At 38.3% G+C, this 26,563-nt stretch overlaps 1 protein-coding gene across 6 annotated transcripts in view; it reads left to right on the top strand.

The window, feature by feature from the left end:
• The window catches only part of EXOC4 (exocyst complex component 4), an 831,013-nt gene that overhangs the window by 86,746 nt on the left and 717,704 nt on the right, over positions 1–26,563 (top strand). For all 6 annotated transcript variants that reach the window (XM_003420870.4, XM_064289703.1, XM_010600447.3 and 3 more), the window contains exon 6: positions 15,739–15,982. In XM_003420870.4, the coding sequence (XP_003420918.1) occupies positions 15,739–15,982 (244 nt within the window). The remainder of the gene's footprint in view (positions 1–15,738; positions 15,983–26,563) is intronic.

Here is a 26,563-nt window from a genome sequence, read left to right as displayed (position 1 = left end):
ATTTTGTTGTGCAGTATCCCCTAGATTTGGACCTTGTGAGTTTCTATGAGTTGACTCCTTTGTCCTTCCAACATGCCCCTATCATTGTTTGAATACTTACTTCCTAGCACCACAAGCCATCATTCCAGGCTTACCTTGTACTACCCTTGCCCCAATCTTGGAATTTACTATTTCTCTAAGGAGCTCTGATTCTTCTTTGGAGAATAATATTCAGAAACCAAGATCTGGATTCTGTTTGTACTCATTGCTGCTATTATGTCATTGCAGTAGACGTTGTTAGCTGACAGACTAGGAAATGTGTGTGTTTGTGTGTGTATACGTGTATATATACAAACACGTATGTACCCACAAATTCATATCTGTCTCTTCCTATCCATTTGTATGTATATTCCAAATAGAGCTTATGCTTATGCATCTAATTCCAAATCAACCCACAGTGGTTCTAGAGTTCCTGTTTCCTTATTTCTAGCTCTTTTCTCCTATAGTGAGAAACCTGGCTTTTATCATCAATGATATGTTTATTGTACCATCCTTGTATATTGTATATACATGGAAACCCTGGTGGCATAGTGGTTAAGAGCTATGGCTGCTAACCAAAAGGTTGGCAGTTTGAATCCACCAGGGACTCCTTGGAAACCCTATGGGGCAGTTCTTCTCTGTCCTATAGGGTTGATACGAGTTGGAATCGACTCGATGGCAACCAGTTTGGTGTTACACATAAAGGAAATTCAGACTTGCTAACCCATGACCTGGTAAAATAAAACAAATTTATGAACTTGAATATAATATTTGCATACAGACATTTTTATTATCCTCCACATGTCTGTAAGTTTATTGTACTGTGGTGGCTTGTGTGTTGCTTTGATGTTGGAATCTATGCCACTGGTATTTCAGATACCAGCAGGGTCACCCATGGTGGACAGGCTTCAGTGAAGCTCCCACACTAAGACATACTAGGAAGAAGAACCTGGGGGTCTATTTCTGAAAAAAACTGACTAATGAAAACCTTATGAATGGCAATGGAACATTGTCTGGTATAGTGCCAGATGATGAACCCTTTAGGCTGGAAGACACTCAAAATACGACTGAGGAAGACCTGCCTCCTCAAAGTAGAGTCGGTCTTAGTGATGTGGATGGAGTCAAACTTTTGGGACCTTCATTTGCTGATGTGGTATGACTCAAAATGAGAAAAAACAGCTTCAAACATCCATTAATAATCGGAATGAACCATGAATCTGGGAAGATTGGAAATTGTCAGAAATGAATTGAACAGCATAAAGATTGATACCCTAGGCATTACTGAGCTGAAATGAACTGAATTAGCCGTTATGAGTCAGACATCCTATGATGTACTATGCTGGGAATCACAAATTGAAGAGAAATGGCATCACGGTCATAGTCAAAAAGAACATTTCAAGTTCTGTCCTGAAGTACAATGCTGTCAGTGATAGGATAATATCCATACACCTACAAGAAAGACCAGTTAATATGACTATTATTCAAATTTACGCACCTACCACTAATGCCAATGATGAGGAAATTGAAGATTTGTACCAACTTCTGCAGTCTGAAATTGATCAAATATGCAAGCAAGATGCATTGATAATTACTGGTGATTGGAATGCAAAAGTTAGAAACAAAGAAGAAGGATCTGTAGTTGAAAAATATGGCCTTGGTGATAGAAATGATGCCAGAGATTCCATGATAGAATTTTGTAAGACCAATGACTTTTTCATTGCAAATACCATTTTCAACAACACGGAGCGACTATATGTGTGGATCTCACTAGATAGAAACACAGGAATCAAATCGACTATATCTATGGAATGAGACAATGGAAAAGTTCAATATCATCAGTCAGAATAAGGCCAGGGGCCAACTGTGGGATAGACCATCAATGGCTCATATCCAGATTCAAGCTGAAGCTGAATAAAATTAAAAACAAGTCTACAAGAGCCAAAGAATGACCTTGAGTATATTCCACTTGAATTTAGAGATAATCTCAAGAATAGCTTTGACACATTGAATACTAATGACTGACGACCAGACCAGTTGTGGGATGACATCAAGGGCATCATACATGAAGAAAGCAAAAGGCCATTGAAAAGACAGGAAAGAAAGAAAAGAGCAAAATGGGTGTCAGAAGAAACTCTGAAATTTGCTCTTGAATGTAGAGTAGCCAAAGTGAATAGAAGAAATGATGAAAGAGCTGAAAAGAAAATTTCAAAGAGCAAGTCGAGAACACAAAATAAAGTATTACAATGAACTGAAGAACTGGCAGAAAAAATTCAAGTCTTGAGTTGCAGTTTAGAAGGATTCTTTGGGCAAAATACTGAACAATGCAGGGAACATTAAAAGAAGATAGAAGGAATACACAGAGTCACTGTACCAAAAAGAACTGGTCGACATTCAACCATTTCAGAAGGTAACATATGACCAAGAAATGGTCACATTGAAAGAATAAGACCAAGCTGCTCTGAAGGTATTGGAGAAAAACAAGGATCCAGGAATTGATATAATACCAGTTGAGATGTTTCAACAAGTGGATGCAACGCTGGAGGTGCTCATTTGCCTATGCCGAGAGATTTGGAAGACAACCAGCTACCTAGCCAACCAACTAGAAGAGATCCATATTTGTGCCCATTCCAAAGAAAATTAAGCGGAATTTGTTGAACAGTTTCATTAATATCACACACAAGTAAAATTTTGCTGACGATAATTCGAAAACGGACGTAGCGCTACATAGACAGGGAACTGCCAGAAATTCAAGCCTGACTCAGAAGAGGATGTGGAACAAGGGGTGTCATTGTTGATGTCGGATGGATCCTGGCTGAAAGCTGGGAATACCAGGAAAATGTTTACCTGTGTTTTATTGACTATGTTTTATTCAACTGTGTGGATCATAACAAATTATGGATAACATTGAAAAGAATGGGAATTCCACAACACTTACTTGTGCTCATGAGGAACGTATATTTTGACCAGAAGGCAGTCATTTGAACAGAACAAGGGAATACTGCATAGTTTAAAGTCAGGAAAGGTGTGCGTCAGGGTTATATCCTTTCACCAAACCTATTCAATCTGTATGCTAATCAAACAATCAGAGATGCTGGACCATATTGAAGAAGAATGGGGTGTGAGAATTGGAGGAAGACTCGTTAACAACCTGTGATATGCAGATGACACAACCTTGCTTGTTAGAATGCGAAGAGGACTTGAAGCACTTACTGATGAAGATCAAAGATTATAACCCTCAGTATGGATTACACCTCAACATAAAGAAAACAAAAATCCTTGCAACTGGACCAATAAGCAACATCGTGATAAGTAGAGAAATGATTGAAGTTGTCAAAGATTTCATTTTGTTGGGATCCACAATGAATGCCCATGAAAACAGCAGTCAAGAAATCAAATGTCCCATTGCATTGGGGAAATCTGCTTAAAAAGACCTCTTTAAAGTATTGAAAAGAAAAGATGTCACTTTAAAGACTAAGGTGCGCCTGACCCAAGCCTTGGTGTTTTCAGTCGCCTCATATGCATGTGAAAGCTGGGCAGTAAATAAGGAAGACTGAAGAGTTGATGTCTTTGAGTTATGATGTTGGTGAAGAATGTTGAATATACCATGGACTGCCAAAAGAATGAACAAATTTGTCTTGGAAGAAGTACAGCCAGAGTGCTCCTTACAAGTGAGGATGGCGAGATTACGTCTCACATACTTTGGACATGTTATCAGGAGAGATCAGTCCCTGGAGAAGAACATCATGCTTGGTAAAGTAGAGGGTCAGCGAAAAAAGAGGAAGACCCTGGATGAGATGGATTGACACAGGGGCTACGACAATGAGCACAAACATAACAATGACCATGAGGATGGCGCAGAGCTGGGCAGTGTTTCATTCTGTTGTACGTAGGGTTGCTATGAGTTGGAACCGACTTGATGGTACCTAAGAACAACATCAATTATGCGTGAGTTTGAGCCATTTTTCATATGTTTCAGTTCTATTATGCCTTTTTTTCTTTTACTTTATCTTTAAATTGATTAAAGTGGCATATTGTATTAATGGATTTCCTAATATTCCATGTGTCTGTGAGTTTGTCATACTGTGGGGGCTTGCATGTTGCTGTGATGCTGGAAGGTCATTGAAGAAGAGGAAGACCTCAGCAAGATGGATTGACACAGTGGTTACAATAGCGGGCTCAAATGTAACAACTTTCATGAGTACGGCACAGGACTGGGCAGTGTTTTGTGTTGTACGTAGGGTCGGTTTGAGTGGGAACGGCCTCGGCAGCACCTCACAACGATATTTAACCGATTTTATATTCTTAGAATAAATCACTCTCAATTGTAGTGCATTATTTTCTCAATGTGCTGTTGAATTCCGTTTGCTATTTTTTTATTTGAGAAGCTCTGGTAGTGCAATGACTGAGGACTCTGCTGCTAACAGAAAGGCTGGGAATTGGAGCCCACCAGTCCTTCTACAGGAGAAAGACTCGTGATCTGCTCCTGAAAGGATTGCAGACTAGGAAATTCTATGGGCAATTCTGTTCTGTTCTGTAGGGTTGCTGGGAGTTGCGATTGACTCAGTGGCACACAACAACAACAAATGTATTATTTAGAATTTTTGCGTTAATGTTAATATGTGATAATGGCCTTTAAGTCTAAACCTTGTTATATTTTGGTTTCAATGTAGTATTTGCTTCATAGAAGGAATTAGGAAGCTTCCTTCTTTTTCAATGCTTTGAAGCCTTTAATGGAATGTTGGGATTATCCGATGCTTGAACGGGTATGAATTTCCCTGTGAAGCCATAGGTGTCTGATCTTCTTTTAAATGGGGTAGTTCCATAGTAATTTTCATAATTTCTTCAGTGGAAATTGGCCTCTTTAAAGATTTTGTCTCTGGTGGGATGAAATTTGACAATCTGTGTTTCTCTAGGAAATTATCCATTTCATGTCGCTTTTAAATTATGTATATACAGAGGTTTACAAAGTAGTTTCTTATGGTCTTTAAAAATTTTTAAAAAAATTCCTTTTGTCATTTCTTGATTTGCGTGATCTCCCTTTTTTTCTTAATCAGATTAGTGGTGTGTCTATATTGTTAGTATTTTCAAGAAACAACCAGAATTTTGGTATATTTATTAGGCCCACTGTTTTTTGTTCCCCACCTCGCTAATTTCTGTTTTTATCTTTATTTACCATATTTTAATGCAAATAACGTGCATGTTGTCTGTTTTTTGCCAACCTCACCGTCTTCCCTGAGAGGTATTTTCATAAGCACATTATGCAACATGTAAAAAAAAAGTTAACATAGCATGCTTATGAAAATACCTTGGGCGGAGGGGGGGAGGGTGTGGTTGGAAAAAAAAAGGATAAGATGCACTTTATTTCCTTCTCGTGCTTTCTTTTGGTTTTCTGTGTTTTTCTTCTTTAAATTATATTGAGCTAGACATTTAAATCATGTGGTTTAACTTACAAATCTTTATTAATAAAAGTGTTTAATGATAGGAATTTTTTTCCTCACTGCTGTATATATCCCATAGATACCAATATGCAAGGTTTTCATTATCTTTTTTAAAAAATTGTCTTATTTCATTTTGTATTTTTTCTTTCACCCAGGTGTTTTTGATAGAAGAATTTTAGATTTAAATGTGAATGAGCCTTTTTGTGGGTTTTTTTTTTTTTTTTAGTTTTTCCCTTGATACTTTCTGACTTTGATACATTATAACCAGAGAGTGTTATTTATAATGTTTTTACTTTACGGAACTTACTGATGTTTTCCTTGTGACTTAATATATGATCAGTTATTGTGAATGCTCTGTAAGTGATTGAGACGAAGGTGGGTTCACTATGATTAAGTGTCGACCAACCAACCCGTTGGCCGCCGAGCTGATTCCGACTCCTGGTGATCCTATAGGACAGGGTAGAACTGCCCCGCAGGGTTTTTGAGGAGCTCCTGGTGCTTTCAAACTGCTGGTCTTTTGGTTAGCAGCCATAGCTCTTAACCGCCATGCTACCAGGGTTTCCTTATTAGGTGCAGAGTTTGGTGTATGTCCCTAAGATCTGCCTCATTTAATTATGTTGTTTAGGTCTTCCATCTCCTGGCTTACTATTTGCGCTGTGCTGAAGTTTTCCGTTATTGGTGTTTTTCTGTCTGTCTCTCTGCACGTCATTTAGTTTTTGCTTCAGAACGGTGGTTAGCGTGTTATTTGGTATATTAGTCATCATAAGTGTTATAGCTTCATCGTGACTGGGCTGTTGGTATTAAAAAATGCCCTACTTTGTCATGTTTAATGCCTTTGGCTGACATCCCTTTATCCATTCCTGTATTTCAGTCTCGCTAAATCAGTTTGTTTTAGATATATCTCTTATAGATAGCGTAGCGTTGGGTCATGCCTTGTGAGCCGAATTGAAAAGCCTTTGATTCATTGGATAAGTTAAATTCATTGATAATATATTGATGTGACTGTTGTGTTTTGACACAACTCTGTCATAATATTTTATTAATATGTGTATTATGTTACGTTTGTTTGCTTTCTGTACAAACGTATTTATTTTTTGCTCTTTATACTTTGTTTTGGTATTCAGGAAGGTTTATTTTTTGTGCTAGTGATTGTCTTTGTATAACTTTGAAATATACCTTTGTACATCTTTTAAAGAGGAGCCCTGGTGGCACAGTGGTTAAAGCACTCGGCTACTAACCAGAACGTCAGTGGTTGGAACCTATCAGCTGCTCTGTGGGAGAAAGATGTGGCAGTCGGCTTCAGTAAAGATTTACAGCCTTGGAAATCCTGTGAGGCAGTTCTACTTTGTCCTGTAGGGTCACTGTGAGTTGGAATCGACTCAGCGACAGTGTTTTTTTTTTTTAGTATTTTTTAAAAATGCTTTTAGCCTTTTTTTAAAATTATTATTTCACCTTTTACTCTGATTTATTCGTCTCCTATTGGTATCCTTTAATTCCCATCTAATGCCTATATATAATAATCAATAAACTTATTCTACTTTTCTCCTTCTCTCCCTGTTCTCCCATTTTTTACTTGCGTTGCTTTTACTTTTCCACAACGTACTACTTTTATATAACTGTCTTCCACCCTTGTCCCCATCTTAACTACGTAAGATACTCCTCAGTCTTTTTGCTCAAATTTTACAAGTCATCTTTTGGTTGGATGAAGCTTGGCATCTAATAGATTCCTCCACTTTTTCTATAGCCATGGTGCTCAAAGAACAACTTTGGTGGGTATAAATTCCTTGTCACTAATTGACTTTTTTTTTTTTAATACTGTTCCATTGTTGCTTTCCTTTATTTTTTAAAAATCTCTAATGCCAGCCTAAGTTTTTTGCCCTTGTAAGTTATTCGATCTTTTCCCCGTAAACATTTTCATTTGCAGCTATTTCGTGAAGTATCTCAGTGGATGAGGAGTTTGTGTAAACACAGCCACAGTGCCATTGTCACACCGCCACAAAATTAACAATATTTCTCTTATATTGTTAAATACCCAGTCAGTGTTCATATTTCCAATTGCGTCATTTATATCAAAAATACATTTTTTTAAGAGTTTGTTTGAATCGGGATCCAATGAAGGTTCTTTCAAGTTTCTTTTAATCCATAGCGCCTCTCCCTCATTACTCTCTCTTTGAGGATTTTTTTTATCTTACAAGTTTAATAGTTTACCAGGATATGTCTTAGAGTTGATCATTTTGGGTTAATTTTTCCAGCTACGCAATGGACTCTTTCATGTCATAGTTTCAAGATTTAAAAAAAAAAAAATCTGGTTAGTTTTCTTGGTTTATAACTTTAAGTGTTAGTTCTGTTGCATTATTTTTTTTTTCTTTATCTCTCCAGTGATATTTTTTTCCTTTACTTGTCTTCCATTTCTACTATTTCTCTTTGATCTTTTTATCTTTTTTATTATGTTTTTTAGTTCCCTGAATTTCCTCACTACCCTATAGAACATTTTCATTTGAGCCTATTCCCCCTTTGACATTTTATAATTTATTCTTCATGTCTGAGAGATAATTCTTTTTTTCTATATCCTTCCTGTATTTAATCAGTTCCCTTTTCACACTTTCCTGTTTTTTGCCCATATCTGTTCTTAGTTTTTAAATTTCTGATTCAAGGTGTTTTTTTACATCTCCAAATTTTTGTTTGTGTACTTAATTCTATTTGAAGTGTTGTCTTCTAGTTTTTTTGTGCTTCCTGGTTGTTTTGTTTTAGAGAGTTTTCCTCTGTTGATTTGTGTTTCATTTTCTGAATTTTTATAATACCCCTGGTTGAATCTGTTCAACATTTTTATGTTAATTTTTATAGTATTGGGGTGTTTTACAGGATTCTTAGTTCATTGGCTCCCTCTTCTGTCAGTACAGCAAAATCCGGATAGTTCGGTGAATATTTTTGTTTGTTTTGTTGGGAGGAGGGGGATGGTGTGTTCTCTGATTTTTGGCTCTTTTGTAGATTCCAGAATTTCCCTTTTGCTTCTTTTTTCCTTCAACACCCAATAGCCAAAGAGCTCCTCTCTTTCTTTTTGTCTTGTTTTCCCCCCAGAAGCTGCATGTTTCAAAACCGCCTTCAAATTGCGTCTACTTTTATGTCTCTTCCCTGTATTCCATGATGTCATCTTCTTGGATATTTTTTACTATTTGGAAATTTAGGGTGGACTTTGTCTTTCTGCGGATGATTTTAGGTCAACCTTAGGCTCATCATTAACCCCCTTCTTCTTTCTTCATTATAGTCTACCTTTGTTTGCAACAAAGCCTAGTGGCTGAGCAGGGTTGGGGCAGGCACATGGGTTTTCTCTTGCTGGGATTAGATTTTTTCCTTATATTTATGTACATTGGTTTTGAATTTTATGCAACTTCTGTTTTCAAGTTATGCTGAGGGCATGAGTTTTATGTAGTTTTATTTTGTTTTCATCTTGTTATTGTGTATTGTTTTTGGAGGAAATATTGGGAGATGGGAACCTAGGCAGCCACTGTTGTCTTAAGCAACCTGGAAGTTCCCAAAGCTGGAAGTTTTAAAAGTAACTTTTCACCTTTTTTTCGTGTGTACTGGTGTCACATTATCTCCTTTAATATGCACAACTCATGACAGATTATATTATCTCTACTTTGCAGATGAAGAAATTGAGGTTCAGCAAGTTTAGATGATTTGAAGGAGATCACACAACTGGAAAACGGTAGTGGTGATAATCAAATAGAAAATCGTATGACAGTCAGCTCTTGTTCCTTCCTCTGCATCATGGTGTCTCCCTGGCAATTACATACATCTTAGAAATACATACATTAGCAATGGATGGCAACTCAATACATTTTAGTGACTACCGATGCAAATAAGCCATCAGTTTGTTTGATCCTTGTCTCTTCTGTGATCCCCTCTCCCTCTTATGTTTTTAGTAGCCTCTCTTCTACTTCCTGCTCCTTGACCTTCAAAGTTAAGTCTTCCTTGGTCTAAATGAGATAATGTATGTCAAGTGCTGCCCTATGGGAAAATGATTCAATGGATGTTTTTTGTTTGTTTGTTTCCTCGTTTGCTCTTGTTCTAGTAGAGCCACCAACTCCATCTACCCCCCCACCCCCCCCAAGTAAACATACCATGATTCTCCCATCACCCACCTGTGGAAGGAATAGTGCATCCTCATCCTTCTTCCACAGCTCACTGCAATGTGGGTTTCATCTGCCTCTGAATTGATACCACCCCTGTGCTGCAGACCAAGGGATAACCTTACCAGGAGGTGTGTAAGCTCCTAGCTTCTTACAATGAAAGCCCCAGTAGTCCTTGTCAACACTGTTTTGCAGCCTCCTTTCAGGAGTGGGTTGTTTTATTGTCTGAAGTTTTCTTTAAAGTAATTTAATCTGCACCTTAGGGGTGCTTGGTTAACATTTTTGAAGTCCCTTAATCAGGAATCCACACACCAGGGGTAATTATTTAACATTTGAAAGAATCTAATCGGGATTCTTTACTCCAAAGGCAACCAGGCCTCAGATACTGCTCTCTTGGTCTGTACCAGTGGATGTACTGATTGGAATACGAAATGCTAGAAGTAATTCTTCATTGGTGAAATGAATGGTATTTAAAGTACGTAATTGACCAAGCCTCTATCTGGTTGAGGAAGGAGGCTAGGATTTGATGAGGCCAGCAGCCTAACACCCCAGGTCCAGAGCTCAACTTGGGCCTGTGCTGGCAGCCGTCAACGGAGGATTCTGTGGGCTCATCTGACTGGTGTGCAGCACTGTCACAAGCCACATCCTGCCTGCCTCTGCCCGCTCAGCCCATGGGAGCCACACTCTGACTCTACTCTCTGCATCTCTTGTCCATAGAGATGTCAGTCTGACTTTTGAGCCAGACTGTTTCTTTTTAATTTCTTAATTTATATTTTATCTGTAATTGTGTTTTGAGTAGATTGGATACTTCAAGAGTATGAATTTATAATGCTGCTTTTATCAGAAGTACAGGAGTTTTTTTTTAAGTGGTAACTTTCTGATTATTTGCTACTTGAGAATATTGTAACTACCCTGAGGCCAGGTTCCCATCTTTGGGGGCAGCATGGTAGATGTGTAATTCTTTTGATACTTTGGTAAGTATGCTTGGTAAATGTTTAAAGGCTCCCTTTCGTATTCTGTCGTATATTCTGTCTCTTAGAGGCAGACAGTTCTTATGACTACAGTATGTAGCTTAAATTATGTGTAGGTTGAAATCATATATATGAGTAAACTTTACACAGTTTATTTACCATGCGTAGTGCAAGGAATGACATTAACCTGGAGTTTTCATAGTAAACATTATAGTAATATACCCCCACGTCTGTCAGTTTGTCATACTGTGGGGGCTTGTGTGTTGCAGTGATGCTTGTCTATGCCAAGAAATATGGAAGGCAGCTTCCTGGCTAACTGACTGGAAGAGATCCATATTTATGCCTATTCCCAAGAAAGGTTATCCAACTGAATGCGGAAATTATAGAACAATATCATTGTTATCACACACAAGCAAAATTTTGGTGAAGATCATTCAAAAATGGCTGCAGCAGTACACAGACAGGGAACTGCCAGAAATTCAGGCTGGCTTCGGAAGAGGACATGGAACCAGGGATATCATTGCTGATGTCAGATGGATCCTGGCTGAAAGCAGAGAATACCAGAAGGATGTTTACCTGTGTTTTATTGACTGTGCAAAGGCATTCAACTGTGTGTGTCATAACAAATTATGGATAACATTGCGAAGAATGGGAATTCCAGAACAGTTAATCGTACTCATGAGGAGCCTTTACATAGATCAAGAGGCAGTTGTTCAGACAGAACAAGGGGATACTGATTGGTTTAAAGTCAGGAAAGGTGTGCGTCAGGGTTGTATTCTTTCACCATACTTATTCAATCTGTATGCTAAGCAAATAATCCAAGAAGCTGGACTATATGAAGAAGAAGAGGGCATCAGGATTGGAGGAAGACTCATTAACAACCTGTGTTATGCAGATGACACAAGCTTGCTTGCTGAAAGTGCAAAGGACTTGAAGCACTTACTAATGAAGATCAAAGACCACAGCCTTCAGTATGGATTGCACAACATAAAGAAACCAAAAATCCTCACAACTGGACCAATGAGCAACACATCATGATGAATGGAGAAAAGGTTGAAGTTGTCAAAGATTTCATTTTACTTGGATCCACAGTCAACAGCCATGGAAGCAGCAGTCAAGAAATCAAAAGATGCGTTGCACTGGGTAAATCTGCTGCAGAGGACCTCTTTAAAATGTCGAAAAGCAAAGATGTTACCTTGAAGACTAAGGTGCGCCTAATCCAAGCCATGGTATTTTCAATTGCATGATATTCATGTGAAAGCTGGACAGTGAATAAGGAAGACTGAAGAAGAAGTGATGCCTTTGAATTGTGATATTGGCGAAGAATATTGAATATACCATGGACTGCCAAAAGAGCAAACAAATCTGTCTTAGAAGAAGTACAGCCAGAATGCTCCTGAGAAGCAAGGGTGGTGATCCTGCGTCTTAAATACTTTGGACATGTTCAGGAGGGATCAGTCCCTGGAGAAGGACATCATGCTTGGCGGGGTACAGGGTCAGCAGAAAAGAGGAAGACCCTCAATGAGGTAGATTTGCACAGTGTCCGCAACAATGAGCTCAAGCATAACAAGGATTATAAGGATGGCACAGGACAGGCAGCGTTTCGTTCTGTTGTGCATAGGGTCCCTTGGGTTGCTATGAGTCAGAACCGACTTGACTGCATCTGACAACGACAACATTATAGTAATACTATACTGTAATTACTATAGTTATTTTACTATACTATAGTTGAGACCCTGGAGGCGCAGTGGTTAAGCATTTGACTGCTAACTAAAAGATCGGCAGTTCAGATCCACCAGCTGTTGCTTGGAAACCCTATGGGGCAGTTTTACTCTGTCCTGTAGGGTCACTATGAGTTGGAATCAACTCAACGGCAATGGGTTTTTTTTGTTAGTTTGTTTTTACTGTAATTACTAAGGTAATTATCCCTTTATATGTGTATTTATAAACAATAAAATAATGTACCTGATTTGATAGAAAGTTGAAGTGTGTTACCGGAAGCTTTATCTTGTGCAGTTAGGTGGATGTATGTAGCAATGGCGTGTGTTACTGATCTTGACCTGACAAACATACTGAGAAAGAAGGGCAGTGACGGACTGGTCTAGATTGCTTTCTGTACTCAATAGAAGCCAGAAAAGTAGTTTTTAAAAATAAAATATTTAGCTGCAAAGATAGATTATTCATGTTGCTTATGATACATTTTTAAATGGCCTGTCTATAATATATAGGCATATATTTGAGTAGATACAGGCCCTATAACAGAGAGATAGATTTAAACTAGTTGATAGAATTATAAAATCGTAGCGCTTAAAAGGATCTTAGATATTACCTAGCTAACTGTTTCATGAATCCTAGTCTTAAGCTCTCCTTCCATAATATTCCATATTTAGCTCCACCTACAGACATGATTTATATCCATTAAGGATATATATGTATCTACATCTACAGACTATGTGTGTAATAAGAAATACTTGGGGCGAGTAGGTTTTCAGTAGAAATAATTGATTAGAGGACATGAAAGTCTTTTAATACTTAGTAATATTCTGTCAATCAATAACAGTCCTCAAAACCAGGTTCCAGAAAGTTTCACTTGGTAACACCTTCAGAGCAGAAAAATCAGAGTTAAGAGAATTGGAAAAGGTAATATTTCTAATTTCTAAATGCTGTAAAACTTGCACATTGAGTACATATTGTTTTAATACAAATACTAGGGAGTGGTTTAGGGTTTATTAGTTTGGAAGTATGTACATTTTGTTTTAATGGTGATGTAAGGCCTTCCTGAATTTCATCTAAATGAATTTTGTTTGAGGCTTTTTTCGTAAAGCTCCAGTAAGTCTTTCTGACCTCACAGGGTTTTTGTGATTATTAGAATAGTCTTCATGGTTGATTATATTATTCTTCTAAATTGCCTTTTAATTTTCAGCTGATGTAAGTGAAGTAGATAATATAAATTAATTAATATTGGATCTGCTCAGTGTTTATGCTCTAGGAAATTTCAGGAGACAGACAGAAAGATAAGGTTCAAAACAAATGTTCCATGTGGGTTTGTGGCATTTTATCATACCTTGCTTATTTGTTGCTTTTTTAACGGGCTTGCTCTCATATTGGTGTGCATATAAATAGCTATATCCCATGTACTCTAGGAATTGATAGATTTAAACCACATTCACCTCATCACTAAGTCACCCCTGTGGCAGAGAGCCGTGATGTTCCGGAGGCCTTTTGCACGTGTCCTGTTTGTGCCTCCTGTGTGCTCTTGTGTGAAGCGCATTTTGTCCCAGTGAAATTTCTATTACTTTCTTTCCTGCCTGAAGCTCTGCATATAGTTTTGCTTCATTTTTTTCTCCCTCTAACATGCTGAATTTAGGTGGTTCCTTGGCTGCTAAGTACTTTCCTCCCCTTGCTGTCGGGTAGGTTTGGCTGGATGGAGTATTTCTATGGCCTGAGGTTTCTAACTTCATGTGTAGAATAGAACCAGTAACTGAAATCTCTGTTTTGTAATATCACGTTTGGGAATAGCAATGATTTTGTTTGGTTTGTCTTCAGAATTGTCATGTCATCTTTAGAGGCTTAAGGCTTCCTGGTTCTACTTTCAGTTTTACTGTGATTATTAAAAAAATATTAAATACCATATAATCAACTGCCTTCTACATTGCCAATAAAACTATATGGTTTTGGTCATTCTTTATGTACTTTTCTCCTGAGGCCTGATGAGTCTAAGTGAGACAGTACCAACACGATAGATATGTAGAGGATTTATTCACGTGAGAAGAAATCTGTGTAAGCAACTATGTAATGTGTGTCATTAAATGCTTTAGTTCATATTTAAGTGAATTTTATGAATTGGGAGCAGGGAAAAAACAGACTGGGAGAGTAGCCTACAGGGGATTCTGTGTCATCTGGCGTAGAGGTTTTGGAGACTTGTTACAGCAGTTCTGCAAGGATTTCTTCCATGTACTGGGATATTGGCATTCTTTCCTAAATAAACAGATTTCAGTACCATTGCAGTGGTGCTAGACAATCTAAGAGTGGGCTTGTTGTACACGTGAGCTTGGATCTACTATAGAAGAATGCATTCATTCTTTCAAGATATCCAATGTTAAAAAAAAAAAAAAATCAGTTGTAGGTTTGAATAGCGGAGGAGAGGGAAGGACGGGGGAAAACTATAATCACTAGGGTCTCTCTGCAGAGCAAAAGTCTCCATTACTAGGGTCCATCTGCCGGCTTTTGTTCACTTTTGTTTTGCCTGTCTTAACCCAGCCACTTGGAAATTGAAAGAAGCTTTTAACCTGTTGTCCTTATGGTAGTTGTGAAACCCCTGAAACATATGAAAAATTTTGCATGTAGATGCATTGTTTTGAGGCAAAGGTCTGTGGTTTTCAGTAGATAATAGAGGTCTCAGATCACTCACATCCCTTGAGGTTAAGAACCACTTTTTTAGGCTGTTACTTCCATTCATGCCAAATGGCTTGGATGAAAGCTTTAGCCTCTGTGGAGGCTTCTGACATGTAAAGTGACTTCTCAGAAAACTTCCATGGATTAGCAAGACCTGTCACCTGTAGATAAGGATGCTGTAGTAGATCTATTTTTTTTTTTTAATAAAGAAACAAGTTTTTTGTATTTATGAAATATATTTTCATTACTTTTTTCCTCAAAGTCATCTTACTTACTACTTATACATGTTGTTTTTCCTTTATCTTTTATCTCTTTTATGATTTCTTGTATTAATTTTACCTTATTTGCCTTTTTTTCTGTATGTATTTATAATGTCTTTTTCTCCAGCTGCTTGTCCTCACCAACTGATTAATAGAAACTTGAGACTAGGATGTGGCTCTTCAGTGCTCTCTTGCAGCACCCGGTATGGCATTCCCTGAACATGACGGTTTAATAAATGTTGTTAACTGACTCATTGCACAAATGGGGGTCTCCTGTGGAGATTTGCTTACCAATTTTTAATTGCTTTGCCTTTTATTGCTAACTGATGTGGATGATTTATAGGATGTAACTGTTAATTTGTGATTCTTGGATAGTTACTATGTAAATATAACTTAATTATACTTTAATTGGAAAATCTTTTCTGATTCCTTTAAGAGCGTAATCAAAGCAAGGATCCCATTTATGAGATCATCACTTTTTGCATTTTGTAGTGGAATCTGTGTTTGTTATTTTATTTTACAGTGAGGGAGATAAACCTGCAGGAGATCAAGGAGGATTTAGAGTTGGATCCAGAGGAAAACAGTACCCTCTTCATGGGCATCCTTATCAAGGGGCTGTCCAAACTGAAGAAGATCCCAGAGACAGTGAAGGCGATCAAAGAGCGCTTGGAGCAGGAGCTGAAGCAGATTGTGAAGAGGTCCACAACCCAGGTGGCCGACGGTGGCTACCAGAGAGGAGAGAACCTTACTGGGGAGAACCAGCCAAGGTAGGTAGGGGTGCAATGTATTATAACTATTTATTATATAATATCTTGGGTGGGGGAATAAGTAAATGTTATCTCTATTCATGTTGTTTTATTGAATTTAAGATACTATAACCTATTGCCGTCGAGTCAATTCCAGTTCATAGTAACCCTATAGTAGAGAGTAGATGTTGTGATCTTTGTGGGAGCAAACTGCCACATCTTTCTCCCGAAGAGTGGCTAGTGGATTCGAACTGCTGACCTTTTGGTTAGCAGCTGAGCTCCCTAGGATACTGTAGCCCATACAAACTCAGAGTGGTGAAAACACTTAGACTAGACATTCTATAGCTGTCTGGTTTTTGATGCAGTTGAGTAGTTTAAAGCCTATAGTTCATACTGAGATAACAAAATTGAATGAAAAAATGTAGCAATTATTGAACATGTACTAAGTACTAAGCAGTGTTCAAGGCAATTTGTGTATATTATCTCATTTAATTCTTACTACAGCTTTATGAGCTAGATATTAGGACTTATATTTTACAGTTAAGGAGACTACTGGAACTCAGAGATTGAAGTATTTAGCTCAAGGTCACAGAACAAGTGGCTGGTCTTAGAGTTGATTATAAGTCTGATTGATTCTAAAGTCCACGGTCTTTCTTCTGTCCCATGCTTTCTTCTTTAATGTGTGGTGATCCTAGCCAACAGTCAAATTATTCTCAGGAATTCTTGTTTTTATTTAAAACAACTAATAGGATTTGGATTTCATAATTCTTGTTTCATGAGGAGAAAGCTGAAACTGTACTAAGACCTGTGGCTATCCTACATTGGAAGCTCACGTTTGCCAAACTACATTTTAGGATATCATAGACCAGTGTGTCGTCCAATAGTAGAACAAGGTATGTGACACTGGACTTTGCTGGAAAATCCAAGATCTGCTATAAAGGGGTCTCCATGGGAGAAAAAGATCCATGGAAACTATAGTTCCATATGAGAAGACAGGGCAAAGCACAGTATGTCTTCTCTTTTATTCAAGTGGCATGAGTTCCTGGGAGGTGACAGTGTGTAGAAGGGGTTGTAATTTCCTGTGACATCTTGATGACATGTTCATTAATGAATTCTGCTGTTTGTACTTAGGGCCTTTTTTTTTTTTAAGAAGATAAACAAATTTAAGGAGAAATAATATTTGTTTATTCAGTGCAAACCCCCAGACTTCCTTTCAAATTAAAAAAAAAAAAATTAATGTTATCTATTTAAGTAGTCTCTTTTCTTTTGTACATCTAAATAACCTTAAATTTAAATATATTTTAAAGCACTTCAACTCTTTTGAAATGTTTGAAAACAAATGTTTTGATGAGCATGGATTTTGGAGAGAAGCAGAGTTCACTTTGTGTCCCAGCTGTAAGGAAGGTAATACCTATCTTAAAAGGCTACTTGCTTTAACTGAGGTTGTATACTTACAGTGTTTAGTAGAATAGCACCAGTAAGTACTATTCCATGCATGCATGCATACATAACCCAAAACCAAGCCCAGTGCTGTTGAGTTGATTCCGACTTACAGTGACCTTATAGAACAGAGTAGAATTGCCCCATAGGGTTTCCAAGCCTGTAGTCTATCTTTATGGAAGAAGATTGCCGCATCTTTCTCCCACAGAATGGCTCATGGATTCAAACCGCTGACCTTTTGGTCAGCATCTGAGCTCTTTAACCATTGCACCACCAGGGCTCCTTCATGCATATGTAAATGTCATTAATTGTCCTTGAGTGGGCTCTGACTCATGGCAACCTTATGCACAACAGAACGAAATGTTACCCAGTCCTGCACTATTTGCATGATTGTTAGATCAAACAATGTTCTGTGTGACCCACAGGATTTTCACTGGCTGGTTTTCAGAAGTAGATTGCCGGGTGTTCTTCCTTCTCTGTCCCAGTCTGGATGCTTCACTGAAACCTGCCCACTGGGGGTGACCCTGCTAGGATTTGAAATAGTGGAGGCATAGCTTCCAGTATCATAGCAACATGCAAGCCCCTACAGCATTAACACCTGACAGATGGGTAAGGGACATACACATATGTACATACACACGTGTATATGTGCACATGTATATATAAAGAAAACAAAAAATCCTCACAACTGGACCAGTAAGCAACATCATGAAAACAGAGAAGTCAAGGATTTCGTTTTAATTGGATCCACAATCAATGCCCATGGAAACAGCAGTCAGGAAATCAAAAGACGTATTGCATTGGGCAAATCTGTTGCACAAGACCTCTTTAAAGTGTTAAAAAGCAAAGACGTCACTTTGAGGACTAAGGTGCACCTGACCCAAGCTGTGGGATTTTCAATCGCCTCATATACGTGTGAAAGCTGGGCAGTGAATAAGGAAGACTGAAGAAAAATTGATGCCTTTGAATTCTGGCATTGACAAAGAACATTGAATATACCATGGACTGCCAGAAGAACGAACAAATATGTCTTGGAAGAAGTGCAGCCAGAATGCTCCTTAGAAGCGAGGATGGCGAAACTTTGTCGCATATACTTTGAGCATGTTATCAGGAGGGACCAGTCTGTGGAGAAGGACATCATGTTTGGTAAATTGAGGGCCAGCGAAGAAGGGAAGACACTCAATGAGATGGATTGATGCAGTGGCTGCAACAACGGGCTGAAACACAGCAATGATTGTGAAGATGGTGCAGGATTGGGCATTGTTTCGTTCTGTTGCGCATAGGGGTCGCTATGAGTCGGAACCAGCTTGATGGCACCTAACAACTACAACAATATATGAAAACACATATTTATTTATTGTTAGTCCCTGTTGTTTGATCTCTCACGCTGTGAGCCAGAGAAGCTGAGGAATGATTCTGAATTGAACTTGCTTTTCTTCGTCCTTTGCTGGGTGCCTGGATTTCATTGAAGATGTTTCGACTCTTTGCTAACGAATACTCCAAAATTCTGGTTTGCTATTTGCCCTGTTGCTGCAAGTCCCTAGAAGAATACGCTGAACTTTCTTAGGGAAATAACATTACTAAAGTATATATTGGAAATAAAACGAAAGAGCACAGATCAATAACTTTCTGCAGATCTCATTACAGCACCCTTAAAAGCGCTGTGTTTGTCACGGTATTTTGACCACTTCCTTCTCCATTCCTTCGGCTCCTTCCAGAATGCACAGGTGGAAATTAGGGTCTTGAAGTGGAAATTCAGCAGACTGCCCTAGGAAATAAGAAATGTTTCTCTATGAGGAATGAGCCAGAGGGAGAGTTTTTTTCCCTTTAAGTTCCGTTTTTTGTCAGTATTTTAAAAAGCTTCAGCAGGCAGAGTGTATATCGGACACTGACAAGTGAACAAGCTCTTTGCCTTGGTTTCATGTTTGTAACTGATCCCATTTTATAAACCATACAACTCTGAAATTGTGCAGCAAAATTTTTATTACCCGATAAAATACTACAGAGAAAAAGAAGTATTTGGAGTGAACCACTTTCTTTTGGAGATCAAAAATTAAACTCATGGGCTGAGATTCTCAGTGACTGATAATTTTGAGCCAGTCTCTGGTGGTTGTGTGTTTCATATAAAAAAAGAAGTCTAGACTTCAGGTGCTATCAAATGCTTTAAAATTCATCCAGTGTTAATATCCTTGTTAACTGTTTTAAATAATGATTCACATTGTTGGTTCTAGAGGTTTGAGATTTTAGAAGCAATAGTGTCAGATTGTCCCTTGAAGCTTGCATGGTGCTTGGTGTGCACTGAACTTTACTTGAGAGGGTGTTACTGGCTGGTATTTTAGAGAGAAGTAAAATGACAACCTTAGGCATTGTTTTGTTTACCAAATTCAAGGAATCTTACAGCTAAGGGTAGAAGAATGTGTTTCTTTAAGAAAGTTGGGCCATAGGCCAGAAGAACCCTGAACCTTCTCTCCCAAACATACATATTCTCTCCCCCACCCTCAGTGAAATGGCCTAGTCCACAACATTAGCATTTAAATGCTACTTGGAGGCAAGATTCCAGTGCTGTGACTTTCCCGAAAAGTTTCATTGTTCAACATCATCTTATTAAATATATTCTGGTTGTGATGCATTGCTGGCCTGTTTTCATTCATCTTTATGTAAAGAGAATTAATGTTGTGTGCTATTTTTCTAGAAATGTACAAGGAATCCGGCTAGTGAATTCGGTCTCGCTTTTAATTCCTACAGAGCCAGGGTGCTTTTGCAGCCAGTTTTCAAAAATCATTTTGGTGATCCAATTATTAATTTATTTTATTTTTGATCTCCCAGATTATCTCTTGTCTATTTATAGGAGAAATAATTTTTCTTTTCTGTTCATTTGTAATCCAGCTAGTATCTATAAGCCACCAGTTACTATTAAAGGAAATTTCATCTACTGTTGTTGCCAATTTGATGAACATTAGGGTAACATGTGCCTTGCTAATCTGCCCGAACCACCTGCTACCCATAATTTCCCCAGAAAGGCGGGCAGTGTTGTCAACTTCAGATGGCCTAGGTGGCCTGCTGTCTCTGCAGCTCATAACCACTTTTTTCCAACTCCTGCTGCCTAATTGTTGATTCTCGTCCAAAATCTAACTTACGAGTATTTTCATGTCATTTTTGTTTCAAAGAAGCTGGAAGAAGTTCTCCAATATTTAACAAATAAGAAAAGCAGGAGGAATAGATGGAGGAAAGAGAAATGTCTCCTCAAAGGTGTGATACCTTGTCAAGAGTGTGGAAGAGAGCAGAATGTGAGAAAAGAAAAAGATTGGCATGCATGACTCTCCATCTATTTGAAAATGACCCTGTTTAAGTGTGAAGACAGAAAATCCACTGCTGGGTTAGATGCTGGAGGCCTGGTCTACTCTGGTAAAACTGTTGGTCATGAAGAGGGTGAAAAGGTTGAATGACTGCCAGAAGGACCTTTTTCCTTTTGGAAGGAGACCATTTCGGGAATGTTCTTTGACCTCTATTATCAATGAAGAAAGATTAACCTTCCAATATAAAAAGCAGAAGAAAACATTACATGTCTGCATTGTGATATTGAAGAAAGATTCATGGAAAACACTGGAAAGAAATATACGTTAATGCCTGAAGTAGTTGTGTTTGAGTAGTAAGGCTGTAATTTTTTTTCATTTTTATTTTATAACTGTCATATTGTTGTTAGGTGTCATCGAGTTGGTTCCAACTCATAGTGACCCTGTGTACAGCAGAACTGTCATGTTAAGTTATAGTAAAAATATATTATTTAAGAATTTTAATTATTACTCAAGTTATTTTAATCAAAAGATACCATTAAAAGCAAAAATACCTATTGGGAGAATGAACTTCCACGAAACTTAATTTTAGTATTTGGAAAAATGTGATAGCTTTTTGCAAATTAGCTGGACCGTGTTCATTAAGTTTCTTTTTATGATATATGAGAAGAGAGACCTCGTTTGCTTTGTTCAACACCGTATCTCTAGAATGTAGTACAGTGCCCACCTGATTCGTAATAAATACTTGGGAAGATGAAAGAATGAATTTCACACGTACTGAATATCTGCTACGGACCAGGCACTAGGCTCAAATGGTCCCCGTCCCCATGAAGTTTGAAGTCTAGAGGGGAAGAAAGGCATTAATTGGAGAACTTTAGGTGAATATGAACTGTAGTTTAGGGCTACAGAGGAAAAGCAAAGCGTGCCGTGAGAGCAGGTGACCAGGGGGACTTGACCTAGTCTGGGTAGGTGGGTGTCAGGTGTCTTTTCTCTTTTTTTTTAATAATAAAACAAGGGCAGCTTTGATTGTCATCTTGTACAGATTGTAGTCATCAAGCTCTGTTCCTTTGATGATGATGATGTTAGTTGCCCTCGAGTCGGCCCTGACTCGTGGCGACCTTATATATAGTCGAACAAAACGTTGCTGAGTCCTGTGTCATCTTCATGATCATTGGTATGTTTGAGTCCATTGCTGTAGCACTTACCATTTGTTCTTGTTGTGCAGTTAGCATGATGTTGGCATGTAAAATGTGCGATGAAAAGATTTTTTTTTTTTATCGTGCGTTAGGTGAAAGTTTTCAGAGCAAATTAGTTTCCCATTCGATAGTTTGTACATAAAGTGCTCCATGACGTTGGTTTCATTCTGCACAGCGTGTCAGCACCCTCCCCATTTCCATCCTAGGCTCTTCATTTACTGTTGTCTTCATTTTCTACCATCTCCTGCCTTGTAATTTTTGCTTTTGGGCAAATGTTGCCCTTTTGATATTGTATAATTGATTGCTCTAAGGAGCACGTTCCTCTCAGCTGTAATCGTTTATTTTATGGGCTTGTCTATGGTTTGGCTGAAAGGTGGTCTCTGGCTTCATCTCCAGTTCGGAAGGGTGTCTTAGGGCCATAGTCTTGGGGGTTCCTCCAGTCTCTGTCAGACCCGTAAGTCTGATCTTTTTATGAATATGATTTTTTGTTCTGCAGTTTTTCTCCTGCTCTGTCTGGGACGTGCAGCCAGGTTCTTGATGCACTGTCGGCAGAGTTTTGCTGACTGCTGTGGATTGACCTGCAATGATTTTTGCCAATTTTTTTTTTTTAAGGGATAATACCAATTTTTAATGTCATTGGTAATGTTTGAGAGTTATTTCCTTGCCAATAGGTTGTATTACCAACTTTTTTGATTTTTACCAATTGGATAGCTGAAAAGTAGTATTTCGAAGATGGTTTTGATGTCCATTTCTCTTATTATGAGTGAGGTTGAACTTCTTGTAGTTGGTTTGAAAATAACTTGTTACGATGCCTGGGGTTTGCTTCAAATAACCTGGAGTGAGAGTGGTTAGAGATGTAGATGAAACAAGATTGCCATAAAATGATTCTGAAGCTGGATGATACATAAAGAGCGGTTCATTATACTATCCTTTTTACTTTTTTACGTTTGAAATTTTCATTAATAAGTGTGCAAATAATGTGTATTTATTTTTTATTAAACAATCTATTTTTCTGGTATTTCATTTGTCTCTTTCTTGAATTGCAGAGCTTTTTATATATTAAGGCAATCACTTCTTTTGTCTGGGTGTTATGTACCAATTTTCTCCCCAGTTTACTTCTTTTGACTTTGCTTATGATATAGCCATGTGGACATTTGTTTTTATTTTTATGAGGCCATATTTATTAATATTTTCTTTTATGCTTTCTAGGTTTTTAGTAAAGTTTAGAACTTCCTTACTCTGAGATTATAAATAAAATTTTCCAAACTTCCCTCTAGTACTTTTTTTTTTTTTTTGGAGAAAACATTTTTAATACATCATAACAATGATAACAATACTAATAGCAAACATTTACAGAACGCTTGATATGAGCTTTGCCAAAGTTCACTAAACACATTCCCATACACCACCATTATTATTGTGCCCATTGTACAGACAAGGAAGCCAAGAGGAAGAAAGGTAACGTGACTTGCCCAAGGGCATACAACAAGAGGGTAGAGGATGCAGACCTCAATCTCAGGCCATTAGGCTCCAGGGTCCATTCCTGTCTGCACTGTGCTCTGTTGCCTCTCTCTTGTCCCTTTTTTTTTTTTTTACTTTTATTAAGCTTCAAGTGAACGTTTACAAATCCAATCAGTCTGTCATATGTAAGTTTACATACATCTCACTCCCTACTCCTACTTGCTCTCCCCCTCTTGAGTCAGCCCTTTCAGTCTCTCCTTTCGTGACAATTTTGCCGGCTTCCCTCTCTCTCTATCCTCCCATCCCCCCTCCAGACAAGAGTTGCCAACACAATCTCAAGTGTCCACCTGATATAATTAGCTCACTCTTCATCAGCATCTCTCTCCCACCAGCTGACCAGCCCCTTTCATGTCTGATGAGTTTCTTCAGGGATGGTTCCTGTCCTGTGCCAACAGAAGGTCTGGGGACCATGGCCTCCAGGATTCCTCTAGTCTCAGTCAGACCATTAAGTTTGGTCTTTTTATGAGAATTTGGGGTCTGTATCCCACTGATCTCCTGCTCCCTCAGGGGTCCTCTGCTGTGCTCCCTGTCAGGGCAGTCATCGATTGTGGCCGGGCACCAACTAGTTCTTCTGGTCTCAGGATGATGTAGGTTTCTGGTTCATGTGGCCCTTTCTGTCTCTTGGGCTCTTAGTTATCATGTGGCCTTGGTGTTCTTCATTTTCCTTTGCTCCAGGTGGGTTGAGACCAATTGCTGCATCTTAGATGGCTGCTCGTTAGCATTTAAGACCCCAGATGCCACATTTCAAAGTGGGATGCAGAATGATTTCATACTAGAATTATTTTGCCAATTGACTTAGAAGTCCCCGCAAACCATGCTCCCCAGACCCCTGCCCTTTCTCCGCTGACCTTTGAAGCATTCATTTTATCCCGGAAACTTCTTTGCTTTTGGTCCAGTCCAATTGAGCTGACCTTCCATGTATTGAGTGTTGTCTTTCCGTTCACCTAAAGCAGTTCTTATCTACTGATTAATCAATAAAAAACCCTCTCCCACCCTCCCTCCCTCCCCTCCTCGTAACCACAAAAGTATGTGTTCTTCTCAGGTTTACTGTTTCTCAAGATCTTATAATAGTGGTCTTATACAATATTTGTCCTTTTGCCTCTGACTCATTTCGCTCAGCATAATGCCTTCCAGTTTCCTCCATGTTATGAAATGTTTCAGAGATCCGTCACTGTTCTTTATCGATGCGTAGTATTCCATTGTGTGAATATACCACAATTTATTTACCCATTCATCCGTTGATGGACACCTTGGTTGCTTCCAGCTTTTTGCTATTGTAAACAGAGCTGCAATAAACATGGGTGTGCATATATCTGTTTGTGTGAAGGCTCTTGTATCTCTAGGGTATATTCTGAGGAGTGGGATTTCTGGGTTGTATGGTAGTTCTATTTCTAACTGTTTAAGATAATGCCAGATAGATTTCCAAAGTGGTTGTACCATTTTACATTCCCACCAGCAGTGTATGAGAGTTCCAATCTGCAGCCTCTCCAACATTTATTATTTTGTGTTTTTTGGATTAATGCCAGCCTTGCTGGTGTGAGATGGAATCTCATCGTAGTTTTAATTTGCATTTCTCTAACGGCTAATGATCGAGAGCATTTTTTCATGTATCTGTTGGCTGCCTGAATATCTTCTTTAGTGAAATGTGTGTTCATATCCTTTGCCCACTTCTTGATTGGGTTGTTTGTCTTTTTGTGGTTGAGTTTTGACAGAATCATGTAGATTTTAGAGATCAGGCACTGGTCGGAGATATCATAGCTGAAAATTCTTTCCCAGTCTGTAGGTGGTCTTTTTACTCTTTTGGTGAAGTCTTTAGATGAGCATAGGTGTTTGATTTTTAGGAGCTCCCAGTTGTCTGGTTTCTCTTCATCATTTTTGGTAATGTTTTGTATTCTGTTTATGCCTTGTATTAGGGCTCCTAACGTTGTCCCAATTTTTTCTTCCATGATCTTTATCATTTTAGTCTTTATGTTTAGGTCTTTGATCCACTTGCAGTTAGTTTTTGTGCATGGTGTGAGGTATGGGTCCTGTTTCATTTTTTTGCAAATGAATATCCAGTTATGCCATCACCATTTGTTAAAAAGACTATCTTTTCCCCAATTAATTGACACTGGTCCTTTGTCAAATATCAGCTGCTCATACGTGGATGGATCTATGTCTGGGTTCTCAATTCTGTTCCATTGGTCTATGTGCCTGTTGTTGTACCAGTACCAGGCTGTTTTGACTACTGTGGCTGTATAATAGGTTCTGAAATCAGGTAGAGTGAGGCCTCCCACTTTCTTCTTCTTTTTCAGTAGTGCTTTGCTTATCCAGAGCTTCTTTCCCTTCCATATGAAATTGGTGATTTGTTTCTCTATCCCCTTAAAATATGACATTGGAATTTGGATCGGAAGTGCGTTAAATGTATAGATGGATTTGGGTAGAATAGACATTTTTACTATGTTAAGTCTTCGTATCCATGAGCAAGGTATGTTTTTCCACTTAAGTATGTCCTTTTGAATTTCTTGTAGTAGAGCTTTGTAGTTTTCTTTGTATAGGTCTTTTACATCTTTGGTAAGATTTATTCCTAAGTATCTTATCTTCTTGGGGGCTACTGTGAATGGCATTGATTTGGTTATTTCCTCTTCGATGTTCTTTTTGTTGATGTAGAGGAATCCAAGTGATTTTTGTATGTTTATTTTATAACCTGAGACTCTGCCAAACTCTTCTATTAGTTTCAGTAGTTTTCTGGAGGATTCCTTAGGGTTTTCTGTGTATATAATCATGTCATCTGCAAATAGTGATAACTTTACTTCCTCCTTGCCAATCCGGATACCTTTTATTTCTTTGTCTAGCCTAATTGCCCTGGCTAGGACTTCCAGCACGATGTTGAATAAGAGCGGTGATAAAGGGCATCCTTGTCTGGTTCCCGTTCTCAAGGGAAATGCTTTCAGGTTCTGTCCATTTAGAGTGATATTGGCTGTTAGCTTTGCATAGATGCCCTTTATTATGTTGAGGAATTTTCCTTCAATTCCTATTTTGGTAAGAGTTTTTATCATAAATGGGTGTTGGACTTTGTCAAATGCCTTTTCTGCATCAATTGATAAGATCATGTGGTTTTTGTCTTTTGTTTTATTTATGTGATGGATTACATGAAGGGTTTTTCTGATATT

The sequence above is a fragment of the Loxodonta africana genome, chromosome 8, assembly GCF_030014295.1.
Source record: "Loxodonta africana isolate mLoxAfr1 chromosome 8, mLoxAfr1.hap2, whole genome shotgun sequence".
In the NCBI taxonomy this organism is placed as follows: domain Eukaryota; kingdom Metazoa; phylum Chordata; class Mammalia; order Proboscidea; family Elephantidae; genus Loxodonta; species Loxodonta africana.
Note: the sequence above shows the minus strand (reverse complement) of the source record. Positions and strands in the feature narration are given on the sequence as shown.